The following is a 24,681-nucleotide window of genomic DNA, read 5'->3' as shown; positions in this document are numbered from 1 at the left end:
TTGATTTCCGAATGAATGAATAACTCACACAATAATGGTCAGCTGTCTACTGCTCGCATATTTTTTGTATATTCATAAATGGCAACTGGTTTTTAAATCTGTAAGATTTCCCTTCCTTTTACCTTTCTTGTGGTGACCACAGTTTGGGTATCATAGAAAGTAGAAAACACAGGCACAGTTCTTTCGTCTTTTCGTGCCAACACTTAAAACTTTATCCTCTTTTCAGAAACCAATGATTCTGTGTTTTTCAATTTTCTTTGTCGTCTGGATTTCTAACAGTAAACCCTTCCTGTTTCCTATAACAGTGCCTGTTTGGTGTATATTCAATTAATATAATTCTTTTGCTAGTTGAATACCAGTGTAAAATCAGTCAGTGAACAAATGAAATCCACTACTCTCAGTACTCTGAAGAAGTTTTTGGATGAGATGAAGCACATTCATTGAGGTGAAAGTCAAGTCCGACCTTATCAAGCTGTCTCAGTAGCAGCCTTTCCAAAATATGGCACAATAACTGAGACATAACCTGTTTCTCAGTCAGCTAAAACATACTGGGAAAGACCCCACTTTATTGGCTTTTGACAGTTATAACATTCAGATGAAATTCTACCCTTAAAACCAATAGTACTTTCATCTAATGCAATATTTCTTGCCTAGAACAAAATGTTCACAAAATTTTTCAGGATGATCAACAATATTCTTCACTTTCAATCTCAGACTTTGATTTCTTTGGTTTGCCTTCTTGTTGGTGGGCAAACATGTAGCATACAAATATCTGCAGAAATCTCTTCCTGCTAAAAACATTCTTAAAAAACTCGGATTTCATCTGTTTATTCTTCAGACTTCTATTCAGACCAGTATTCCAGTATTTTTTAACAATCACATTAAAAAAAGCCTTTACCGTAGTTAATTTATTGAAACTAAAACCCAATCGTAACATATTGGACAATAAGTAACTTATTTGAAAGAGTTGGCATAATTATTTGTTTCATTCAAAATTTCCTCAAAGAATCAGAAAAAAAAAAAAAAAAAAAAACAGCTGAAAATATTCAAGTTCAAATGTTGAAATACTTGAACAAAATCCACATTTCAAACCAGAAAGGGGAAATGTTTGAATGAAACATCATTTACCTTGCTTGGTCTACAGTTTTACAAACCAGCATTGGCTGACAGGTCAACATCAATTTCTTCATCACTCCTCCATAATTGGGATCAAAAATAACATCAATCTTGCTATCGGACAAAAGTAAATCAAATTCTGAATTGGAAAGTTCTAACAGTTTTCCAATTTCTTCATCAGAAAGGCCTTTACAAGATGTTGAAGCCATGACTAAACACTGTTTCTGGCAGACAGTAAATACACAGTGACCAAACACTAAAATGAAGAAAAACTACAGCCACTGGCTGTTAACAATTAAATATAAATGTTCGATTAGTTTGTCAAATTGTTTATATGAAGTATAAATAGAAGGTAGTTTAATGATTACACCAGAAGAGTGGGAAAACGTTATATAAATGGCAAAACAGAAAGGTACATCTGACATGACATTGGACTGGAAAAAAAATTTTATGAGAAATTTTAAATTTTATGTGCTCCAATGTAAAATTTATTTTAGATTTTACATTGGAGCACAAAGGATTAATGTATGTTGCCCATTGCTGAATTGTACTCACATTCACAGTTCAATCACAATATATTTATGGCAATCGTTTGTGTATACATATCAGGTTCTCACCTCCAGCAACTAAAATTCCTCTCACTGCCTATTGTAATCTATTGCTATGATTACTGAAACTGCAAAATCAACAGTGAATATTCCAGTAATGCACACAATACATGGCAATAACTTAACTCTATATCACTCATGTATGGCAATAACTTAAGAGTTGGGGGGGGGGGGGGGTTTAGGCATTACTTTCTGATTGACCTTGTATTTTTTTTCAAATTAAAGCTGTAATACTAAATTACTTGTGAAATAGCTGAAATACCACCTGGTTGAAAGTGATTGAAACTTTGCTTTGCAGAGAAACTAATATCAATGTATTTTATTTAAAACAAATGCTAAATAAACCTAGTCTGTACTCTGAAGTCCTATTTAGACTTAAAATAAACATCAAACACTATTTCTGATCTATAACTGTAATAACCTTAAAAAATTCTAACAAAAAAAGAGAAATGATTATCAACTGGGCCAACTAATCGATAGAGTGTAAAAACATATTATGGCTCTGTGGATAAAAGGTTTATCCTGCACATCTGCTGACTAGTTCTTTGCTTTAATACTTTACTAAAAAACTTTCCTTTGACTGAAATGTAATCTATCTCCTCTCCTCCATAATATTCACCATCAATGCAAGAGCTAGAGAAAAGTAAGAAAACATTTATGCCTATGATAATGAAGAAAGTCATTTAGAAATAAATGTTAAAATGAAAGATAAAATATATTTGAATAAAATAAAAATCTCCAAAAGAGTATACAAACCATTCTGGATTGTCAAAAATAAAACCCAAAGACGATGAAGGACACTGGGAACTGAAACCAGAATTTTCAGAAATTGTCTTCTTTTGCCAATTTATGAATTGAAAGCAAGAAAAGAGAAAAAAATGATTTTATAAAATGGAAGGTCTTCATGGATATTTGATCCCATGCTACCACGATCTATGTGAAGAAATAAACAAGACTGAGATATCATGTATATGACATTAAACTGGAATAAGAACATTAAATAGTGGGATACCATTACATTTGGGATGTTTTAAAAGAGGAGTCATAATTCTCAAGTGTGCTAGTAGATGTTTTATAATCACATAAGTTGTCTCTATATAGAGGAAAAGAATGTTCACAATGGGCACTTAGTTTGTGAATAATCTGAAGACAGAAGCTATTAAGACAATAATAGGCTCACTTCTTATAATTTGTGGGTGTAGTGTACTTTCAATATATTTATACTGGCAACCTTCCTGATAACACCAGTCTGCATTTTAAGAAATATTCTGTTATGTTTTGTTGCTGATAAGAAACCTCAACCATTTTAAATGGAAATTTTGAAAATTAGCAAAAATTTGCTCACATTGGAATTAAAAAAAAAAAAAAAAAAAAGAATTTTTTTTTGCATTTTTGGTAAAACCAAATTTATTTTTGGTTTATTTTTCATTTTTACAAATTTTATGAATAGATTATTTTTTAAATAAAAATTAACAATAAAAATAGGTAAAAACAGAAATATCAAAGGCTATATGCCTGTGTAAAGCACAGCTGGTTGCAAACTGTATTTCTTATCCACTAGACTAGGGAATTAAACTTACATCTTTTTGACTTTTGAGTAACCAGTTTCAGTGGCTCTTTCTCTTTTTGGCATCCAGGAGTAATCAAATTTATTTAATAAATTCCTAGGACTGGTGTACATACAAGCATATATGCACCCGTTCTTATTCTTAACTACCTTCACACAGCCCATGTAATTACTTATTCCACGATGACTCCCAGCAGTCTCTGAGTTTCTTACTCGCCTATCCCAGAAAGCAACATTTTTTTTTTTTTTTTTTTTCGTGTAACAAAGTTGTTGGCCCAGTAGCAGATCAATAACTTTAAAATCTCCACACACTAACTTTTCATAGTTTTATTAAGTGTGCTGAATGAACTACTTGCATACTTGTTTCCATTATGAAGGAGAACCTCTTTAATGAGTCAATAAATAGCATCTACTCCGTTGGCTGGTAGAAAATCCAATAAAGTTCATAACTGCAGGAATGCTGCTACAATATATCAATCGAGCCTTGTTCGGAAAAATGATGAACCAATTCTTTTTCGTATCTTTACCACAAAAAGCCTGTTCCTGGGAGGAGCAGATTCTTGCAGACCCCTCGGATAGAGTTGAAATCTCTCGTGAGATAAGAGTTCACTTTGTGTAAATAGCTGTGCTCCAGAGTTGTGAATTTTTCATCACAACAGTTTATATAATCCTCCAGATCACTAAAGTCAGATTCAGGAACTGATGGTATATGTTTGAGAATAACTGGTGGAGGTGGTACCAGTAGTTCAAGTCCATGGGGACTTGAACTACTGTTTACTTTAGGAACAGCAGAAGCTGGTGGACGACAGGGCAGATCTTCACTGATCTTCTGCTAGATGTGTTTTAGGATGTGTTTGAAGCTACAGCAAAAAGAAAAATTTGTATTTTAAGATTGTTTTGGACAATGCAACAAGTCACCCTCCAAACCTTGCTGAACTGACACCAAACATTAAAATCCTGTTTTTAACCCCCTAACACATCTCTTATCCAGCCACTTGACCAAGGAGTATGTTGTTGTTGTTTGGTTTTTAGGAGCATTAGCAACTAAGGCCATATTGCTACGAGGATATGCGGTGGTCATTCCCTGACCTTTCCACATCCTCCGTATTTGGTGGTCACAGGCTCAAACCCCAGTCTAATCAAGAAGCGTGTGCTACTCACTGCCACTCCTGCCCATCTGGCTACGGAGGTGCCACCAAGGAGTAATTGCTACTTTTAAGAACTATTACACAAGATGCACATTTAAGATTTCGATAGCAGTAACAGAGGGCAAAAATGCACCAAAAGTTATGGACTTCTGGAAGCGATTCAACATAATTGTGGAAGATTGGAACAAAGTGACAAAAGAATGCTTGAATGGTTTGGCAGCCTCTTTTACCAGATTTTATTAGAGATTTTAAAGACTTTGATCCTGTAAAGGAGCTTCCTAAATTAAAAGCACATTGTGTTGCCCTCGCAAAGCAGGTTGGCATTGAGGAATTGGAGGAAGAAGACAGAAGAGTTGCTCGTTCCATGAAGAACTTTCAACTGAAGAACTGAAACAACTTGTTGCTGGAGGGCAGATGGAAGGTGGGCAAGACAATGAAGATGAATATTTACAAGCCACCATAATTACAATGCAGAAAGAAGCAGAAGAGCACTTCGTACAATTCAATCTTCTTTGCAACCATATAAGCAGCTGCTTTGTGAAAGAAGGAAGATAGCAAAACAACAGAAACTAGATGTCTTTTTTATGAAAACACCCAAGAAAGAGACAGAAAATGTGACACAGCCCTGTAGTTCTGGTGTGACCACATTTCATCCAAAGCCCTCATCTGCATCTCCTCCAATCTCCCAGTTCCGATAATGACAACCTGCTGCCACTTTCCCCAGAATTCTGCTGCTTCAACCCTTTCCCTGAAGCTGTCTTCGTTTATTTTTAAGGTACAAACCTAAATTTAAATGATCAAATTATTATTAATTTTACATTTTTCAACTGTGTAAGCATTTTATTACAATTATTTATTGTGTTTGGCAATGTCTTGGTTACAAATGTTTGTTCAATCTTGGGTAATTGGCACCTAATGCTATTTTTCCCATGAGGCCCATTATTTATATTGTACAAAGGTTTCTAGGAACACAATTATTGTGTTATACAAGAACTGACTGTACATGGAATACATATTTAAGAAAACAATTCTTACTGTTTGTAAAAATGCTGCTCATCATAGGTAAAATGGATTGGATTTTTAGAGTTGGCATTAAAAGTACACCCAGAAACACCCTCATTTTGGAAACATCAGAATCTATGCAGACCATATTATTAAATTTCCATATTTGGAAATTGAATAATATGAATAATAATGTGGGGTCTATTATGGCTGATGGTTCACATATTTGTGACCCATCAGCCATAATACACCCCACATATTTTCAGCTTTGCAATATGGAATATACAAATATACAAAAAGAACATTAATGAGATCTGTATCACAATATCATCTTTTGCAGAGGGCAAGTGAGCTGACTAAGAAAAGTTGGAGCAACACAGAAGTCTGTCTGTTTTTCTAGAACTAGGATAGAGAATATTAAATTAGACTGAAATGACTATGTTACACTGCTTAGTATCTGAAATTAGCAGTTAGTATCTGAAATTAGCAGTTAGTATCTGAAATTAAACTAGTCTGATATTTACTTTTAACATAGTTTTATAAGTGAAATTTTTAATACTGATCAAAATCAATCTCCATCTCCTAACAATATTAAAGCATGCTTTATTAATAATACAGGTAGTTCTCGACTTTGAGTTAATTCATTCCTAGTGCACGCTCGTAAAGCGGGAATTCATTTCCCGTAGATATAATGTTAAAAATAGGGGTTACATTATCAACAATGAAATTAGTTAGCTAATTAGTTTATGTTTAAACAATGATTGATTTATCCAAAGAAATGTAAATGTAGCCTGTAAATTCAAGCAAATTATAATAGAGAAATTATTTACGACTTACAAATGTTAAAGAATGTTTATTCTTCATCATCATCGACTAAATGCACACTTGTTGATCACTCATTATTGGCTCGGCACTCGTTGGTTTGTTACACGGGGAGTTGTCTTCTTCAGAAATTTTTCAAGAGGCATTTGTTTCCAAGATAATCTCTTTTAATTATAAATTTCACAATTGTATGCATAAGCATTTTTAACGGCATACACAAATTACAACTAGCACGATTCATGTGGAGTAACAAGTTTACAATGCTTAAAAAAAAAAAAGAATGAAGAAAAGGTTCTGAAAATTTGTTTTTTATACGATTGAAGATTTCAGTAAAGAGAAACACATTTCACCATAATAAAGTAAAAAACCACAAATTCCAGCTATTGGTATATTCGTAAATGCAAGAAGATTGAGTTTACTACCCATTTGTAATTTCTTGCAGTAACAGAAAAGCCCAATAAACCGGAAAGTGCAAACTGTTTTTATTGTTTTATGGTGGTGACTTCCAGAAATGTGCTTTAAAAAAATATCACAAAGGCGTTTAATGATTCTTATAATGGAACGTATGATAACGATAAAAGTGTAGTGCATTTTAATGATTTGAATTGGTAACTAATACAATTTACAAACCAAGCTCATGACTTTTTATATGGCCTTAAGGTCACGCTCGTGACCTTAAAAATGACATTTTAAAGAGATAAATAGCTTAGTTATACAGCGAAAATTTCAACTTCAGAGAACTTGAAACAAATTATCAAAAAACAGTGTTATTGGGTTCACATTACGATATTTTAATGATACGATGGTGTCTCTGGAACTGATTAATATCGTAAAGTGGGGTACACTGTATTGTATAGCTACGCAAGTGGTTTGGAATGCGGTATTTATAAATGTTTAACATTCATTTTTCTGCAATTATTGTTCATATTTTCGATTTTGTTGATACTTGGGAAAAAAAACTCGTAAACCCGAGAACTCGTAAAGCGAGAACTGCTTGTACTGGGGTATTCCGGAACAACGAGGGACTTAATAAACACAAAAATTATCATGTTATTATACAAATTAATGATAATGCAAATGTACCCAATGTTTCAGAAAAACTACCATTTGAAACAAAAATACTTGAATATGAGTAAGGTGTCTCTTTAAAGTTGGAAGTCAGATGTGAGCTTCTGATATTAAGTGTAAATGGAAAATATGGTATGGTGAAGACATTTTTTTCATTTTAGTTTAAACAGATAAAATATAATGAGGTTAGAGATTTTCTGATGATTGGAAACCTGAAGCACTAAATAATATGCAACTTGAAAAGAAATAGTAGAACCCAGGGATGGCTAACTCATGGCATGCATGCCACTTGTGGCCTGTGCAGCTCTTGTTAGTGAACTGCCGCCAGATATGAAATAAATGATTGTAAAAATTAACATAACATAAAGTACCAGACATTTTATTTTTTTTTGATAACAAATTATACAACCAGTTTGAATAATTAGCACTGAAGCTATACGCATACAGCAAAGCTTTCCAAAGTAGGGGTCACATCACGTCCTAAAGGGTGTCGTACATTTTATCAGCAGTTTTAATTTTGATTTCCTTTCATATATTTGATTGATTAAAATATTTAAAAAATTATCACATTTGTTTCTTCACAAGCTTCATACTTGGAAGTCTGTTACTAAAGATACATTCTTTCTCTTTGAAAGTTAAAAACTGACCTCTCAATTTAAAAATAGCCTTGGTTAAGGGGCATATGCTTAGCCAAGTGATCCCCCCCCTAACTTCTGTTTACATATTTTTGGTCCACAACAAAGAAAGTTGCATACTACTGAATTTATCATCAACTTAAAGATAAGAACCACAAAGGATGGGGTCGTGAATAATTACAAAATTCTGTTGGTGTTAAAAAAAGTTTTGAAAGCACTGATGTGCAGTTTAAATGCCACTTTTATTTCCAGGAATTATGGAAACCTAATTTAATGGCTCATATTTAATATCTTTTGATATTATTATTAAAGCACTAATTTTTTTTAAGAAGTAAGTGGGGTGCTAGTAAATTTCACACAACAATGACTCTGTAGGGGAGAGTATTTCATTTGTTAACATATATTAAATTTATTTTATAAATGTAGTCTTCTAATTTTTTTTTATTAAAACCACTTAGCATAAAATTCCTTTACATAATTAGCAAAAACATTTGGTGGCTGTAGGTCAGTTCGGGAGGGATGGTTGATCTGGTAGCTTCTGGATTTTCTCTTATGTGGCATGTAATGCACATTTCCAATGTAATATTGTGACATGGTACAGGGAAAGGTTGGCCATCCCCAATATAACCTATGTATTTACAGTACTCACTTTCACACAGTGATAATGGTGGGGGTGGGGGGATTTTGGTAAGAAACTGAGTAAGAAATTTGGTAATAGATTATAATATAATATCGCCTAGAATAATGTGCAATATAATTATTGCACATTATTCTAGATTGTCAAAAACAAATTGAATATTGGGAACTATAACAAACAGCTTTTGAAGATTATCTTCTGACAATGTTCGAACTAAACAGGAATAGAGTTCTCTCTGCAACTTCAGGTTTATTAACCTTTTAATATTACATTCCAAATAGCAATATCCACTATATAATGCTCAAATTCTGATAAAAAAAAATATCAAGTGCATGATGTCTCAATCATGTCTACTTTCCTTATGCAGTGCTTCTCCTTTCTTGCTTTTAATTAATTTATTTTAATTTCCCTCATCATTTGAACCTTTCTTCATTGGCACAGTTCAAAAGTGAGTGCTGTAAATATGTGAGTTATGCTATTTCTTTGTAAGTTGATTAATATTTGGTATCTGAGGGTTTCTGACCATCAGAAAACTGAAATAATTAGAAGTAAAAATAGAAATTTAAATAACCTTATGGTATAATTTGAGAGAATTTATCGATCTCTGATAATAGACATACTTGTGAATGAATTACTAGTTGTTGTTATTTGGTTTTTAGGAGCATTAGCAACTAAGGCCATATTGCTCCGGGATATGCGGTCGTCATTCCCTGACCTTTCCGCATCCTCCGTATTTGGTGGTGACGGGCTCGAACCCCGGTCTAATCAAGAAGCCTGTGCTACGCACTGCTGCTCCTTCCCACCTGGCTACGGAGGCGCCTTGAATTACTAGTAATGTATTATTATATTGTAAGTATTACATTATAAGTATTGTATTGGTATGGTTATTTCTGGCGCAAGGGCTACTTAGGCCATATTGCGCCTATAAAAGAGATGAGGATTACACGGTGTCTGTAAAAACAGTTAGAAACAATTATACAGATGTATCCGTTTTAAGAAGCAGAAAAATTCTGGGAGATTTGCATCATTACCTATGAGCTGTCGGAGTGTCAAAGGTTCTTGAAGATTTTGGAAATTAGTGAATGAGGCTTTTCGGGCATCAGTATATAAGGTACATTCAACGAGAATGTGCTTTATTGTGAGAACAGAGTTGCAGTGCGTACACTGCGGAGGATCGTTTCCTGTAAGAAGAAAAATATGGTGAGCTTTTTTTTTTTTTTTTTTTTTGATTTGGTAGTTGTTGGCGCATCGGCTTCTGTGGCCATATTGCACCTCCCAAGGTTTTTGCAGTACTTTGATCCAAGCCCGAGGCGGGAATCGAACCCGCGACCTTTGGGTTGTCAGGTAGGTACTTTACCCACTCGGCTAGCCCGGTCGGCATGGGTGAGCTGACTGTGCCCGATTCATGCTCTAGTCAGGATGACTTCTTCCTTTCTGTTTACACAAAAACTGAAACCCATAACTGTGGTTCAGGTTTTATTTCACAGAGCTTGTTATTCGGTTGAGATTGCCATAGAAGTGTCCATTGTTCCTTACATGTATTTCTTATATGGGATCTGTAGTCCATATATGGAACATAGTAATCTGGTGATGCTATGTTGGATGAATGTTTAGCTGCATAGTCTGCTTTTCCATTCCCTGATATCCCAGTGTAGGCTGGGATCCAGCAAAAGATGACTACTTGCTGGTGATCATGGATATGCATCAGCTGAGATTTTATAGATTTTATTAAGGGATGCATTACTGAGGAGAAATTTTGCAAGGCTAAGATTGAACTATGTCAGTATATATTACACTTTTTCGGATGGACAGATGGAGAATGTTTTCTAAGGCAAGCTTGATAGCACATAATTCAGCTGTATAACTGTTGCATTCAGTGGGAAGTGAAACAGATAGTGTTAAAGGGAAAGACAGCTGCAGCACTGACTACTACCAGACTTTGATCCATCAGTGTATACTTGCGTAAAATTTGGGTAATTTTGTGTGTGAGCAGTATGCAGTTGCTGTATATTGGTATTTGCAAGCAAATGTTTTCCCCAGTTTAGGAAATAGCTGTCACAGGATGGTTTAATAAAAGACCATGGAGGATTTTGTCCAGATGTATATTCCAAGTCTGTGATAATTCCTGTAATTTGATGCCAGTAGGTCGAACTGCTCTAGGTTTATTTCTGTAGTACATTGTGAACTGTGGATCGTTAAGTATTGGCTAATTGGGGTGAGAAGAATTTTGGCTGCACAGTTCAGAAGTAACATCTTTCTCCTGAAGCTGAGCGGAGGTTCATGGGCTTCGATATAAAGACTTTACACTGGCGATGTTCTATAAGCGCCTACAGCAATTCTGAGGGCAGAATGTTAAATAGGGGCAAGACGTGCTAGTACGCTTTCCCTAGCAGAATCATACACCGGGGCGCCATAATCGAGGCGAGATCTGATTAGGGCTCTGTACAAGTGAAGTAAGGTGTACTGATCTGCACCTCGTGATGTAGAAGAGATGATTCTTAATAAGTTAATTTTTTTCTGGCAAGCAGTCCTTAGATGTGTGATATATTCTGAGAAGTTCAGTTTATTATCAAAAATTAGACCAAGGAGACGAATGCTATTCATCACTGTGATGGGATGATTTGTTAGTTATACCTCTGGATCTGGATGCATCTTTCGTTTATTACAAAAGTGAATGACTCTAGATTTCTGATAGGATAATCGGTAACCATTCTGTGTCATCCATAGCTCAATATTATTTATAGATGTTTGCAGCTGCCTTTCGATAAAGCTCATGTTTTGGGAGCTGCAAGAGACAGTCAGATCATCAGCATAGAGGTAAGAATTTACAGCTTTTGGAATATTTTTTGTCATCTGATTTATTCTAACTGCAAATAAGGTTGCACTGAGTACAGAGCCCTGCGGGACTCCTCCTTCTTGTATGTATGTTTGTGAAAGGACTTGCCGATAGCGAACTTGAAAGGTCCTGTGTTGTAGGAAATTCTGTATGAAATACGGTCAGTGTCCTCTCAGGTCCAGGGAATGAAGATCTCTCAGGATACCAAACTGCCAAGTGGTGTCAAAGGCCTTCTCTATATCGAGATATACCATTACTAGATGTTTATTTTGGATAAACACATTCCTGATGTTTGTTTCTGCTTTGATCATGAGATCTAGAGATGATCGGTGTTTTCAGAAACCAAACTGATTGTCAGAGATAATATTTTGGGAATCAAGATACCACGTTAGTTGACGGTGTATCATTTTTTCTATGGTTTTACTTAAGCAGCTTGTGAGCGAAATGGGTCTGTAATTGTTCGGAATAGAATGATCTTTCCCTGGTTTGGGTATTGCCAGTACAAAAGCATGATGCCAGAAGCTGGGGAAGGAATGCTCCATAAATATGCGATTGTAGAAGGTCAGTAGCGAAGATAATGATTTATTGTCAAGATGTTGTAGCATTACGTAGTATATTCCATCCGGGCCAGCAGCACTGTTCTTAGTGGTGGATAAAGCTTCTTGAAATTCTATCAAAGTAAGTGGTGTATTGTATTGGAAAGAGGATGTAATTCTAAATTTCGGATGGGATTTTTCCGCTAAAGCTTTAATCTTTTAAAATGATGGATCATGCCGTAGAATCAGACAACTGTGAAAATACCGTCCCTAGGGCAGGAGTAGATAGTTCCTGCCCATTCATGGTGAAAAGTGGGGACGACAAAGGGGGAAATTTACCATTTAATTGTCTTATTTTCCTCCAAATAATTCTTACATCGGAATTTTTATTAATTGTAGTTGCAAACCCAAGAGTCTCTTTTTGCTTTCTTCCTAATATGACGAGCTTTAGCTCTAATTTTCTTGTAATTTATAAGATTAGTGGTGGTAGGATGTTTGCGGAATAAATTCCATGCACAATTTTTTTCTTTTTTTATATTCTTACAGTCCTTGTTCCACCAATAATTTCTGGTTCTACGAGTGCTTAACTTTGACTGTGGGATGGCAGTGGATGCAGCTGCTAGAATCTGTTTTGTAATATGGTCGGCAACTGTGTCAATTGGATGAGATTTGATGATCTGATTGTCGAAGGATACGTTAGTGGTGTACTTTGCCCAATCTGCCTTGGAAAATTTCCATTTTGTGTGAGTTTCTGAAGGTATGGAGTGTGACGTTTCAATTTTACATATTATAGGGTAGTGGTCACTGCTGAGTGGATCATCCAGAGCTGTCCACTGGATACTACGGAAAAGGATTGGAGAGCAGATAGAGAGATCTATTGAAGAGACTGTTCCTGTTGGGAGGTGGAGGTAAGTTGGTGAACCAGTATTTAATATGGTTAAATTTCGTCTGTCAATAAGCATTTCAGTGATTTTTCCTCATCTGTCTGTATTGGAAGAACCCCCACAATGGATGGTGTCCATTGAAGTCACCCAATAAACGAAAGGTTTTGGCAACTACCGAATGAGATCTTCAAGTTCACGTATGGTACAAGAGCGACTGGGTGGCAGGTAGATTGAAGCAAGTGTTAGGGTAACACCAATTGCTATTCACGTGGCAATAATTTCAACAGTAGTTTGCAACTGAATGCATTTGCAGGTTACTCTTCCATCTATAAGTATGGCTACCCCTCCGTGAGCATTATTAGTAGCAGGTTTGTCTTGCCGAAAGAGAGTTGTAATTTTTTTTATCAAAGTAGACACCTGAGGTGTTAAATATGTCTCTTGTAAAAAATTAAGACTATAAATATTACTAACGATCAGTAAAATTCAAGTAAAGCTGAGAATCAAAGTGTTAACAGCCAAAGAGCTAAGCCTACCACATTACTTCTCAACAGCTATTATAAGTATTAATGTATTACTAATACTAGTAAATGAATAATAGTAAAGTCAACTAATACTTTTCTTATTCTAGACTTGGTTTATAAGCTTTTTACAGAAAGTACTGAGTTGATACAGAAAGTATTGGGTTAATTAACAGCGGCACAAAAGAGAGAACTCACTGTGAAGATGGAGGGTGTGCCATACTCAGAGAGAGAGACAGCATCTATCCATTTCAACAGGGAAGTGTCATTTATTTTAAGTAGTAAAATACCACAGCAATTTGTTGTGAAGGCAGAGTGCTCCATGTCATTAGACAAAAAGCTTTTGTTTCTTCTCTATTCTAATACTATACAAACCTTAGTTTATCTGAAGTAGTGCAATACCAAGGTGGCATGTTCTCCTATAAAAAATCTATGTTCATTACAAAAAAAAAAAAAAAAATAATAATAAAATAAAATAAAAAAATGTTTGTAAAATAATAAGAAGTTTACCTCAATCTGATATGTAGAACACTTCTGTGTGATACTCTCCAGAAATTAAAACAAAAACAATTAAAAAATCAAATCTTACATTACAGTAAAAAATAATTAAAAATCAAGTAAAAAATTAATTTAATAAAAAATTGCAAAATGATTTTCCTTCCTGAAGCTGACAACGCTTTTCGACCGTATGTCGTGATCACAGGAATGAAAATTACCAAATAGGGGTGAGCATGAAACTTAAATAGGGGATTAATTTGTCTTCGTGCATATGCTTTTGCAGACCATGAATCAGAGATTAGATATGACCGGTGAACATTAACAGAATTCTCATGTAATTTTATTTTGACAGTTTCTGCAATTAATAGTCTCATATAATTACGTTGGACACTAAGTATTTTGGCCTCGTTAAATAAAGTATGTTTTTCGTTAACAGCATGAAAGGCTAATTCTGAGGCTGCTGAACGAGAAGCACAAACTGAGGCCGCGTCTTGATTAACACGAAAATTCAAAGGAAACTGCACAGAACCTTGATAAGACGAGTCACAATCACTGCAAGAAAAGTTGTATACCAAGGTCATTTATGTGTTGCAAACAAGGAAAGGATGGAGCAATTGTTCAGTATAATGTGTAATTTCCATATTGGCCTGGCCACAATTTTAAATTCTGTATCTTTAAAGAATCTGTTAAGCTGTTTGTGCAACTGTTCAACATATGGGACAGAAATAGTATTTTTTGCTATTACTATTGTTTGTTGGTGTAGTTTTTTGTATCCTATCCTTAGCTTGTACCCTAATTCAGTTTATTGTAGCAGATTCTTAAACAGGGGTAATTCCTGTTTAAGAATCTGCTGGTTAATATTTGTATTTCTGCACCCAAAGCAGATTTCAATGTGGAATATTTATAAGCATTGAGAAATTTATTAAAGATAATAGATCTTTTGTAGGCAAACAGGTGATAGCTGTTATAATGCAGGAGCATACAGGTGTTTGTAGGTTTACGATAGATATTAAATTGGATTTTATTTGAGCCCCAAGTATGCATGAAATTTTGAAAATTTAATAACTTAGTATCTGTATTCTCCCTTTCCAATGTAAAATTGAGTTTAGAATGAATATTATTAAACAAATGTAAAATATCTTGGATAGTGCTACTATCAGTAATAACTAGAACATCGTCTAAATACCTCCCATAGTATGTGATACAGGGTAGAAAAGGCGTCAAATGTATACACTCAATCATTGAGAGATAGATCTCCGATATTAAGCCACTCAGGCTCAATCCCATTGGCAAATCAAAAATTTGTTTGTATACTTTGTCTCGAAAGGTGATATAATTGGCTTCAACTTAAGAGTTTAATTAAATGAAAATTTTCCTTAATAGAAAGCTTCATATAATTAATCAGTATCGAGTTATTATTTAACATATCCCAAAGAATATCTAATGTGTATTCAATGTTTACATTTGTATATAACGAGGCAACATCTAATGAGAATAAATTATCATTATCGCCAAGTCTTTAATCTCTAAGGTTATTAAAATAAATCTACAATCTTTAAGGTTATTAAATAATTTATCATAGTTCTTAATCCCAAATTGTATTGCCTATCTAAAAGGCTTTATAATACTATATACATGTGTGGTCAAGGATGAAAATGCCAAGTTTCTGTAGGAAACAATAGGCTGAATGGGAAATCCGGTCTTGTGTAACTTTACCTGACCAAAAAGTGCAGGAATATTGTATGTTCTGGCCTTCAATTTCTTTAATTGAGCCATAGTAATGTAGTAATTTTTTCAATACGGGGTTAACATTTTATTGACCAAATTGGTAAATAGTGCCGGGTCTACTTCAAGATAAGTGGAGGTATCTGATACAACTGAATCTAACTTATTAATATAATCAGGTTTATCGAGTATTACCACTATATGTCCTTTATCTGCTCTCTGAATAATAATGTATTCAATTTAGGAAGTTGCGTTTCTCTTGTGTTATTCACCACTCAGTTAACTTGTTGAATAAATATTTTTGTGGAACATTATAAGTCCAAATTCAATATCATTTATGCACTGTTTTTTTAGATAGTTTCTGAGGTGGTAAATTATAATTTAATCCTTTGAATAAAAGTGAAATCTGGTCCTGCGATAGTGTATACGAGGAAAGATTTGTAATCTGTCGATATGTTGGTTCACTGAATGTTGGGCAAGGGGGTGTTCGCAAACTAGCTGAAGTATTCTGCAGTAGCACGTGTGTATAGGGGGTTGGGGTAATCACCCATCTCATATGCACTTGGTCGCAAGCTTGCAACAATGTGTTTGAACTCGTATGAATGTGCATTGACACTCCCGATAATGTATTCAATTTGTTAACATGTCTGTTTTTTATTTCTGAGGCCTGTGTTCATGTCGCAAATCTATGGTGGTCTTCAATACAGACTAATTGTTAGGACGTAGATAATTTTTTAATTTGTCGCAAAATTTCCTAACCTGGGAAAGGTATTTTTGTTTATTAGAATGCCGGTCTGTATCTGGCCATATCAAATCTCCAATTCATGGTCTTTTACATGGATGCGTGAAAACAAATAATCCCTATTTAAGTTTCATGCTCACCCCTATTCGGTAATTTTCATTCCTGTGATTACGATATACAGTCGAAAAGAGTTGTCAGCTTCAGGAAGGAAAATCGTTTTGCAATTTTTCGTTAAATTAATTTTTTACTTAATTGTGTCAAATTGATTTTTAATTGTGTTCAATTGATTTTTAATTATGTTTTACTGTAATAAAAGATTTTTTATTTTTTAATTGTTTTCGTTTTAATTTCTGGAGAGTATCATACAGATGTGTTCTACATATCAGATTGAGGTAAACTTCTCTTATTCTTTTAAAAACATTGAGATCAATGTAGAACGTATGGAGCATTACAGCTCTGGTTCATACTATAAAAAATAAAATAAATAAACCACCCTTTTGTTTAAAAAGAGTCACCATATCTATTGACAAAATCGTGATATTGGAACACCAAATTCCTTAAAAGATGGTGACATAAAACCAAAGGATATCAGTCTCGGAATCAAAGCATGGATATTAAATTAATCCCTGACAAAATTTCAAATAAATTAAATCAGAATATGCCTTTACTGTATTATATGAGTATACAGTTGCCAGGTATTGTACTATATATGGTATATTCCTGTTTGAAAAGAATATTTAACAGTAACCCAAATGCCTAGTTCTTGACCACATTTAAATCTTCAGAAATGTCATACCACTTTCTTGGTATTATCTTCCTTATAAAGTCTGCTATTTTCACTATCCATTACTACTCTCCTCGAATGATTATCTGTAAATCTAGCTACTTGATGCCGCTGGTTAACAGTGTTTCCTCTTTCCATATTAGTCTGCTCTATGTTATCAGATACTGCCTGAAAAAAAAAAATAACACAATATAATAAATAAATAAAAATGTGTGTGTGTGTGTGTGTGGAAGTTAAGATATTTTTTAAATAATGATAAATTAGAATACACTATGCAGAAAAAGACCAATTATCTGACATTATCCAGAAATGCTCATGCAACTGGCATTTTTGAAAAACATATTAAACAAATTAGGCATGTACGCAGGGCATTACATTTTAGGTGCATCTGATTTTTTCCCCCTTAAATTAACTGATCTTTTCTTTTTCTGTGATTAGTAGACTTAAAATATAGTTATCTTCTAATCAAATAATTCCTAAGATAACTTTACAGAACACTTAATGAAACTGTATGGTTTTATGTTCTCTAAACAGCTATTCAGTTTAATTACTTGTCCCCATATATTTTTTTTAAGTCTCTTCTCTTCCTATACACATGTGCAAGCGTATGCACACACACACATGCATCCAGCACTTCTGTAAATGCCCTCTTACATCCTAACATGCCATCTTAAAATGCATATATTTGACACCCTTCCAAAGCTGTGTACATAAAAATTCAAGTAAACGTAAGAAACCCATGTGCTGCCATGCATGTTACTCCTTTTCTTGCTAGCATCATTTCAGTTCACGGTTGTCCATGAATGCTTGTTGCATATTTTGATTTATATATTTTGTGTATTAAAAAAATATATACCAGGTGGTTATAAAATAACTTCCCTATTCAGGAGACCAGTGTCAAAATGATTAGGTGTAAGCTATGTTGGTGTCTAATGGCTCCTGGGATTTCTCCCATCTCTGCAGGTGTACATTGTATCGGGCCAGAGATTTGAAGGTGCTGAGGATCATGTGCAGCATATTGTGTTGTGCCCTTTGTTCTTCCGGTCTATTAGCCACCAAGCACCTAGTGGGTTGGTGGCTAATAGACCACACCATGCCACGGGGAGGCTTACCGGGTGTACCACTGATGCTAGAGTACTCTGGCAGATCCTGCCACCTACTTTCCTGGGATTTCAGTGGCTAGGACCAGATTTGAGAATGAGATGATAGCTGTTTCTTGAGGCCTAATAGGTTGGGCAATAATTTTGATGTATTTAGATTTAGACCTGTGGGGCATGAGGGAAAAAAAAAAAAAAACGTGTAAGAGAAAAATAAGGGGAGAGGCAGAAGGCTGGAGGGTAGGAAACAGAAGGTAGGGGCCAACAGGAAATATGGCCCCTGCAGACAGTGTGACATGCCCAATGCCTCACCAGAGGGAAGACTGGGGTGGGACGAAAACCACCCTATGCAAAAAAAAAAAAAAAAAAAGAGAGAAAGATACACTGCGAGTGCAGGGTAGGTACGGCCAGTCAGTAGGAGCCGATAGCTTGGTGGAAATCAGAATGGAGGCTCCAGTGGCTTGAGTGCTGCTATGGTGGATGGGTCATGTTTAGGAAGGTCTAGTCCGGGTGTCGTCATTGGGATTCTGTTCGGTGAGTCTGTGTCGCATCCAGACTGAAGGCTGGTCCAGTAGTCCATGATAATGAATAGTGGGGAGGTCAAAACTGGGAGTCCAAGGCAGGGACCGATATTATCTTGGGAGTCCAAGATAACATCGGTCCCTGGACTGATGTTAGGTCTCTTCTTGAAGAGATGTCACGTCCAGTGGGGAGTAGTTGGGCCAGGAGTCAGAGATGAGGAATATGTCAGGGTATGTGAGGACCCTGTCTTTGATTGTACCGCTTGTGTTGTCCCATCCAAGTGGGGAGATCAGTTGATTGCTCAAAATGTGAGGGGTCAAATTTGGGTTCTGTACTCCAGATGGTTTGTTGGTCAAGTCTTGTGTAAGTTTGGTCCAAGGCATTAGCATCCAAGGCTCAGCGATGTGCAGCAACAACTGGCAGCCATGGTTGTTTTGACCTATTGATTTGGATGCTATGGTGTTGGTAGCGCTTTCTGCCTGATGAACAGGTCCATTGCAAATTGAGTGAGGGCTCGGTAAGTTTCTTCATTCTGTAGGGTGAGGTGTCCTTGGTTTTGGTAGTTGAAGTGTAGTTTCGTTATTAGGATCCTGAAGTCCTCATAGATTTCACAGCTGTGGGCAAGGTGCTCCCACGTCTGATCCTCTCCACAGTGGCAGCAGGGTGAGTCTGTAATTCCAAAGTTATGTAGTCTTTTTCTGGAAGGAGCCATGTCCAGTGAGGAGGTAGGCAACATAGTCCAGGTGAAAACCAGCCAGGTGTGAGGGGGTAAGAGGCCCTGACATCTGGGAGGAATCTTTTGGTGACAGCACCTTTAGTTGAGGTCTGCCATCTTCCTTGCCAGGTGTCCGTTAAATGTTCATTAAGCTTCTTCTTTTCAGTGTTTTTATTATTTGCTGGGTCAGTGGTGAAACCGGTACAGGTAACTGCTCTTCCCTTGGCCAATTGATAGAGCAACCCATGAAACAATCTCCAGGTCCAGGTTTGTTTGTTTGTTTGTTTGGTTTTTTTTTGCCGCATTACCCAGGTCCAGGGGAAGGGTTCCAGTGAGGAGCTGGAGTGCATGGGTGCTCACAGTGCGACAGGCACGTGAGGACAGGAGGAGAAGAGAGCACTGGATAGTTCCTAGGCACATTCTGTTTACAACTGTATTGGCCTCCTTGTACCAGACTCCAGAGGCATAGGTGATAACGGGGATGAAAACTGCCTTAAAGAAGAGGGAGGGCGTTCTCTTCTTCAGGCCCCAGTCCTTCCGGGCAACCCTTGAGACTTGGGCAGCATACTTCCTGATCTTAATCCTGAGTTGGTCTAGATGAGGGGTGAAGGAAAGGTTTTTATCTAAGATCAAACCTAGATAATTAAGCTGTTTTTAGTTTGACTGTAACACCTTTGACCTTGATTTGGGGTGGTCTTCGCAGATCAAGGGTACCTTTTAGTAGGATCGAATTGGTTTTCTCAGGCAAGCTCTTTACGTTGTTATGCTCTGCCCAAGCCTGGCCTGAAGGGTAGAGATGGCCTAGTTGGCAGTCGCTTCCAGTTGGGCTCTGTTATCGGCAGAAAAGAGCATGACCAGGTCATCTGCATAGGCCTGGGTCTGTACATTGTTGAGTTTGGTGTTCAAGAAATCATCCAGCACCAGATTCCAGAGAAGAGGCCTCAGGACAGACCCCTCAGGGAATCCCCAAAGACTGGTCTGGAGACACTGCAGTAGGGAGCGGACACAATACAACTCGCCAGTCCTGGAGGTAGGTCTGGATGCATCTGTTTTCTGGGACTTGCACCGTCCGGAGCCTGCCCAGAACGCTGGGCCACCAGAGGAAGTCGAAGGCACCAGCAAAGTCGATGGAGATCAGTAGAAAGTATTTGGAGCTGCAGTTGGTAGCAGCTTCAAAGATTGTTTCCAGTGCATCTACCGTGGAGCGTCCTTTAAGGAAACTGTACTGGTTAGGCAAGGAGAGACCAGCGTCATTGTAGTGGGTTTCTATTCTATGGGAGATCATCCGTTCGAGAAGTTTGCTGAAGACTGGAAGCAGTGCAATGGGCCGGTAAGATTGTGGTAGATCATGTGGTTTGGTTGCAAATCTTCAATATAAGTCTAATGGTTGCAGTCCTCCACTGTGGGGAAGACAGTGGTGGAGACAGTGGTGTTTAAGAGGTTGAGTATGGAAGTGTTGTTCAATGTTGCTCAATACAGAAATTGTTCAATGGCTTTTTGAACAATTTCTGGATCGAGCATTTCTCTGCCGGAGCCTTCTTTTATCTGATTCTAGATACAGCTAAGTTGAGCTCGGATGGGGTGAAGAGTTCTTCAATTGCAGTTGTGCGATATGTTTCATTTTCCATGCAGAGCTGTGGCTGTTCCGTTGTGTGTGAATCAACAGGCTGCTGGAACGCAGCATCTAGAATATTGTTGACAGTGTCTTACCACGATCTAGTGTAAAGTCTGTTTGGTAATTTTGTGGTTGATACGTCGCCACCTCTGGGGAGCTTGTTGGTGGTCACATTGAACACGACCCCCCAGGGGTCGGTGTTCCCTTCAGTGGTTACCAGGGCTTCCCATTTCCCACGAGCACCTTTTATTTTATTGTTGTGGTGTACTGGTTCCTGGTCACTCAATATTGCTGCAGTAAAGCCTCTGTTTCTTCTAGAGGCCATGTTCTCCTTGCACACTGATAGCGTTTTCATTGGTACATGACTTTGCATCTAAAAGTTCAGGAGACCACCAGGGGACAGCAATTCACCAGGTGTGAATTTTTTCTTTTTGATTGCATTATTTGCAGCATTAGTGACGAACTGCGTAATTGCGCATTGATGCCGGTCTGGGCTGAGACTGCTAGGATTGAAGTGGTTGGCTGCGCTGATCAGTTCCTCCTTAAAAAGGTTCCAGTCAGCTTTATTCAGTGTATATATATTCTTGGTTGAGTTCGGTTGGTTGGGTGACTAGTGAATGGTGTAGTTGGAAGGTCAGTACCCTGTGGTCAGAGGTGATCCAGTCCTCATGGACTGTCCAGGTTGTAAGGTGCTGGGCAATGGAGCTAGAGGCTAAGGTCACATCTATGGTAGATTCCCACAGGATACAGGAGAAAGTTGGCAAGCAGTTAGGTTTGTTTAGAATGACCAGGCTGCTGTTAGTCAAAAAAAAAAGCCAGAACGGTAAAAGATAGTGCTGTGAAAACCAGTGGGTACATCATTTAAGGTATGGGGAAGCGATTTGTTGAAGAAAAAAATGAGTTCAAATATTCACCACCAGGGGAGAAATTGGCACCGTAAACACGAGATGGAATACTTAACTTAGGATTAGATTTTAATAACAGAACTTAGAAATCTACAGATATTGCTATATGTGCTTTCCTTCACTTGAGATGATATTCTGAAAACGGAGGACTGCGTGCAACACAATTTTGCATAGCATCTCATTGGGGATGTTGGCTACAAGCTGTTTAATGCTTGCTTTCAAATCAACAAGTATTTGTATGCCACCATGGTAAAACTCTGGCTTTCAGGTATCCCTATAGCCAGAAATCACAGAGATTGAGATCTGTGATTGGGCTGACCAGAACTGCGGAAAGTCTCTAGAAATGATGCGATCATTTCCAAATGTTGAACGGAGCAGTTCTTTCACTGTCGACCAACATGGGGAGGGGCACCATCTTGCATGAACACTATAGTCTCCAAGCGTTGCCTTTCTTGCAGAATGGGAATAATGTGATCTCTTAGAAGAGAGCAGTACCTTGCACTAATTACTGTACACCTTACGGGGCCATGAGGTGTAGACTCTTCAAAAAAAAATTGTCCGATAAATTCTGCTGTGAATCCACACCATACTGTAACGAATGGACTTTGTAGTGGTCTTTCGTGCACAGCAGATGGATGAGAAGTTTCCCATATTTGGCAGTTTTGTGCATTTACAGCCCCATGAAGAGTGAAATGTGCCTCATCAGACCACAAAATCATTTGAGCACATGTATTGTCAAGTTCCATACGAGTCAGAAATCGTAAAGCAAAGTCTATTCATTGTAGTTGATCACAAGACTTTAGTTCTTGCACTACATGACTCTTGTATGGGGAACCAGCGTAAAATTATTCGAAGCACTTTACGTACAGTAGACCAAGGAAGGTTCAAGTCCCATGACACACCTCTGGCACTACTGACTGGTAGTGTTTTGCATTCTGACCCCTGCAACCGCCACTCCATCCACTACCTCTGTTCCGATACATGGTTGTCCCCCGCCCGGAATTACACCTAACTCCCCATCCAGTTGCTTCAAATTTCTTTATTAGTTTACGAAGCCCCACTGATGTCAAAGGTCCTTTACGCAAACCTTTAAGTTTCTAATATTCACGTAGTGCTGCATTAGCGTTACTATTATTCTAGAAGAACAGTTTTACTAAAAGAGCATGTTCCTTTTTTGTAAGAGCCATAATGGTTATTGACGGTGGCATTGGCCTTTCTGCTTTTATCTAACAGGATGTCATTTGTGTAGCGTAATTTTACCCTGGTGGTGGAAATTTGAACTAATTTATTTCCTTTTACAAATCGCTTCACCATACCCTAAATGACATACCTGCCGATTTTCACAGCGCTAACTCTAACCGTTTTGACTGCTAGGGACTCCTGAATAGGGAAACTTATTTTATAACCACCAGGAAAATGATGGTGTTTCAAAAATGATGGTCAATAATTTAAAGGTGAACTGTACAGATTACAATATGCAAAAAAAAGCTAGTAAACATGGGTCCTTAAGTGAATCATTTTCAAGATATTGCACATTTCTAGTTGAGATCCACCACTGACTTGTTTGTTTAGGTTGCTATGCTCATTCTCTCCCTTTCCTCCTCTCTCAATGCTCTGAGAAGTAGCAGGCATACTTGTCAAAGGATAGTCAACATGGAAAGAAGTTACAGCAACGAAGAGTATATGGACATGCACTTCATGTATGGTAAAGCCAACGGCAGTGCACTGGAGGCTGCACGTTTGTACCAAGAAACATTTCCCCGCCAAAGGCAGCCCAACAGGTGCACATTCATTGGAGTACATCAACAGCTTAGAGAATATGGGCGCTTTACATATGGAGTATGAACATTTAGGCCCAGAAGCATAGCACCTGATGTTGAGGAAAGGGTGTTAGAAAGAATAGAAAAAATCCAGGAATTTCGACAAGGAGGGTTGCTCTGCAAGAGCGTGTACTGTGGTCATAGCAATGTGTGCGTGGTGAATTTTACATTGCCAATTACTGTACCCCTACCATATCCAGCATTTCCTGAACCCCCAATTTTTAAACAACATTTTGTTCAGTGACAAAGCTGGGTTTACTCGTGATGGTATTTTTAATTTTCATAACTGTCACATTTGGCATGACGAAAATCCTAATGCAATTCACGAGTCACGACATCAGCAACATTTCTCATTGAATGTCTGGGCAGTACTACTAGGACACCGTCTAATTGACCACACTTTCTGCCAAACAGGCTAACACGAGAGCTGTACCTTCAGAATGTTCTTCCAGACCTCCTTGATGATGATAATGTTCCGCTTCAGCAAAGCTAGAACACGTGGTTTATGCACGATGGTGCATCGACACATTTTGCTCGAGTTGTGACTCGGTATCTAACTAGAAAATATGGTCAACAGTGGATAGGTAGAGGTGGGCCTGTAATGTGGCCTCCCAGATCACTAGACTTAAATCCTATGGATTTTTGTATCTGGGGTCATGTAAAAAGCTTGGTGTACACTTCTGACGTTAACACAGTTGAGGAATTGCAACGTCAGGTTGAAGGAGCCTTTCAGAAAATCAGAAATGACCCATGAATGCTTGAGAGGATTCACAACTCAATGCAGAGAAGACTACAAAGCTGCATACGGACACAAGGACAGCATTTTGAACATCTTTTGTAACATCTGTAAAATGCTGTGATGTTGAAACCAAAAATTAAAA

The 24,681-nt window shown here is 37.2% G+C and overlaps 1 protein-coding gene across 1 annotated transcript in view; it reads right to left on the bottom strand.

The window, feature by feature from the left end:
- The window catches only part of LOC150074864 (uncharacterized), a gene marked incomplete at its 3' end in the record, with an annotated part of 122,443 nt that overhangs the window by 7,867 nt on the left and 89,895 nt on the right, over positions 1 to 24,681 (bottom strand). The window contains exon 4 of the mRNA XM_090389452.1: positions 17,139 to 17,294. Within this exon, the coding sequence (XP_090245578.1) occupies positions 17,139 to 17,294 (156 nt within the window). The remainder of the gene's footprint in view (positions 1 to 17,138; positions 17,295 to 24,681) is intronic.

This window comes from Mastigoproctus giganteus, unplaced genomic scaffold (assembly GCF_048544385.1).
Source record: "Mastigoproctus giganteus isolate SK-2022 unplaced genomic scaffold, ASM4854438v1 scaffold_33, whole genome shotgun sequence".
In the NCBI taxonomy this organism is placed as follows: Eukaryota; Metazoa; Arthropoda; class Arachnida; order Uropygi; family Thelyphonidae; genus Mastigoproctus; species Mastigoproctus giganteus.
This window is presented reverse-complemented; position numbering and strand designations above follow the sequence as displayed.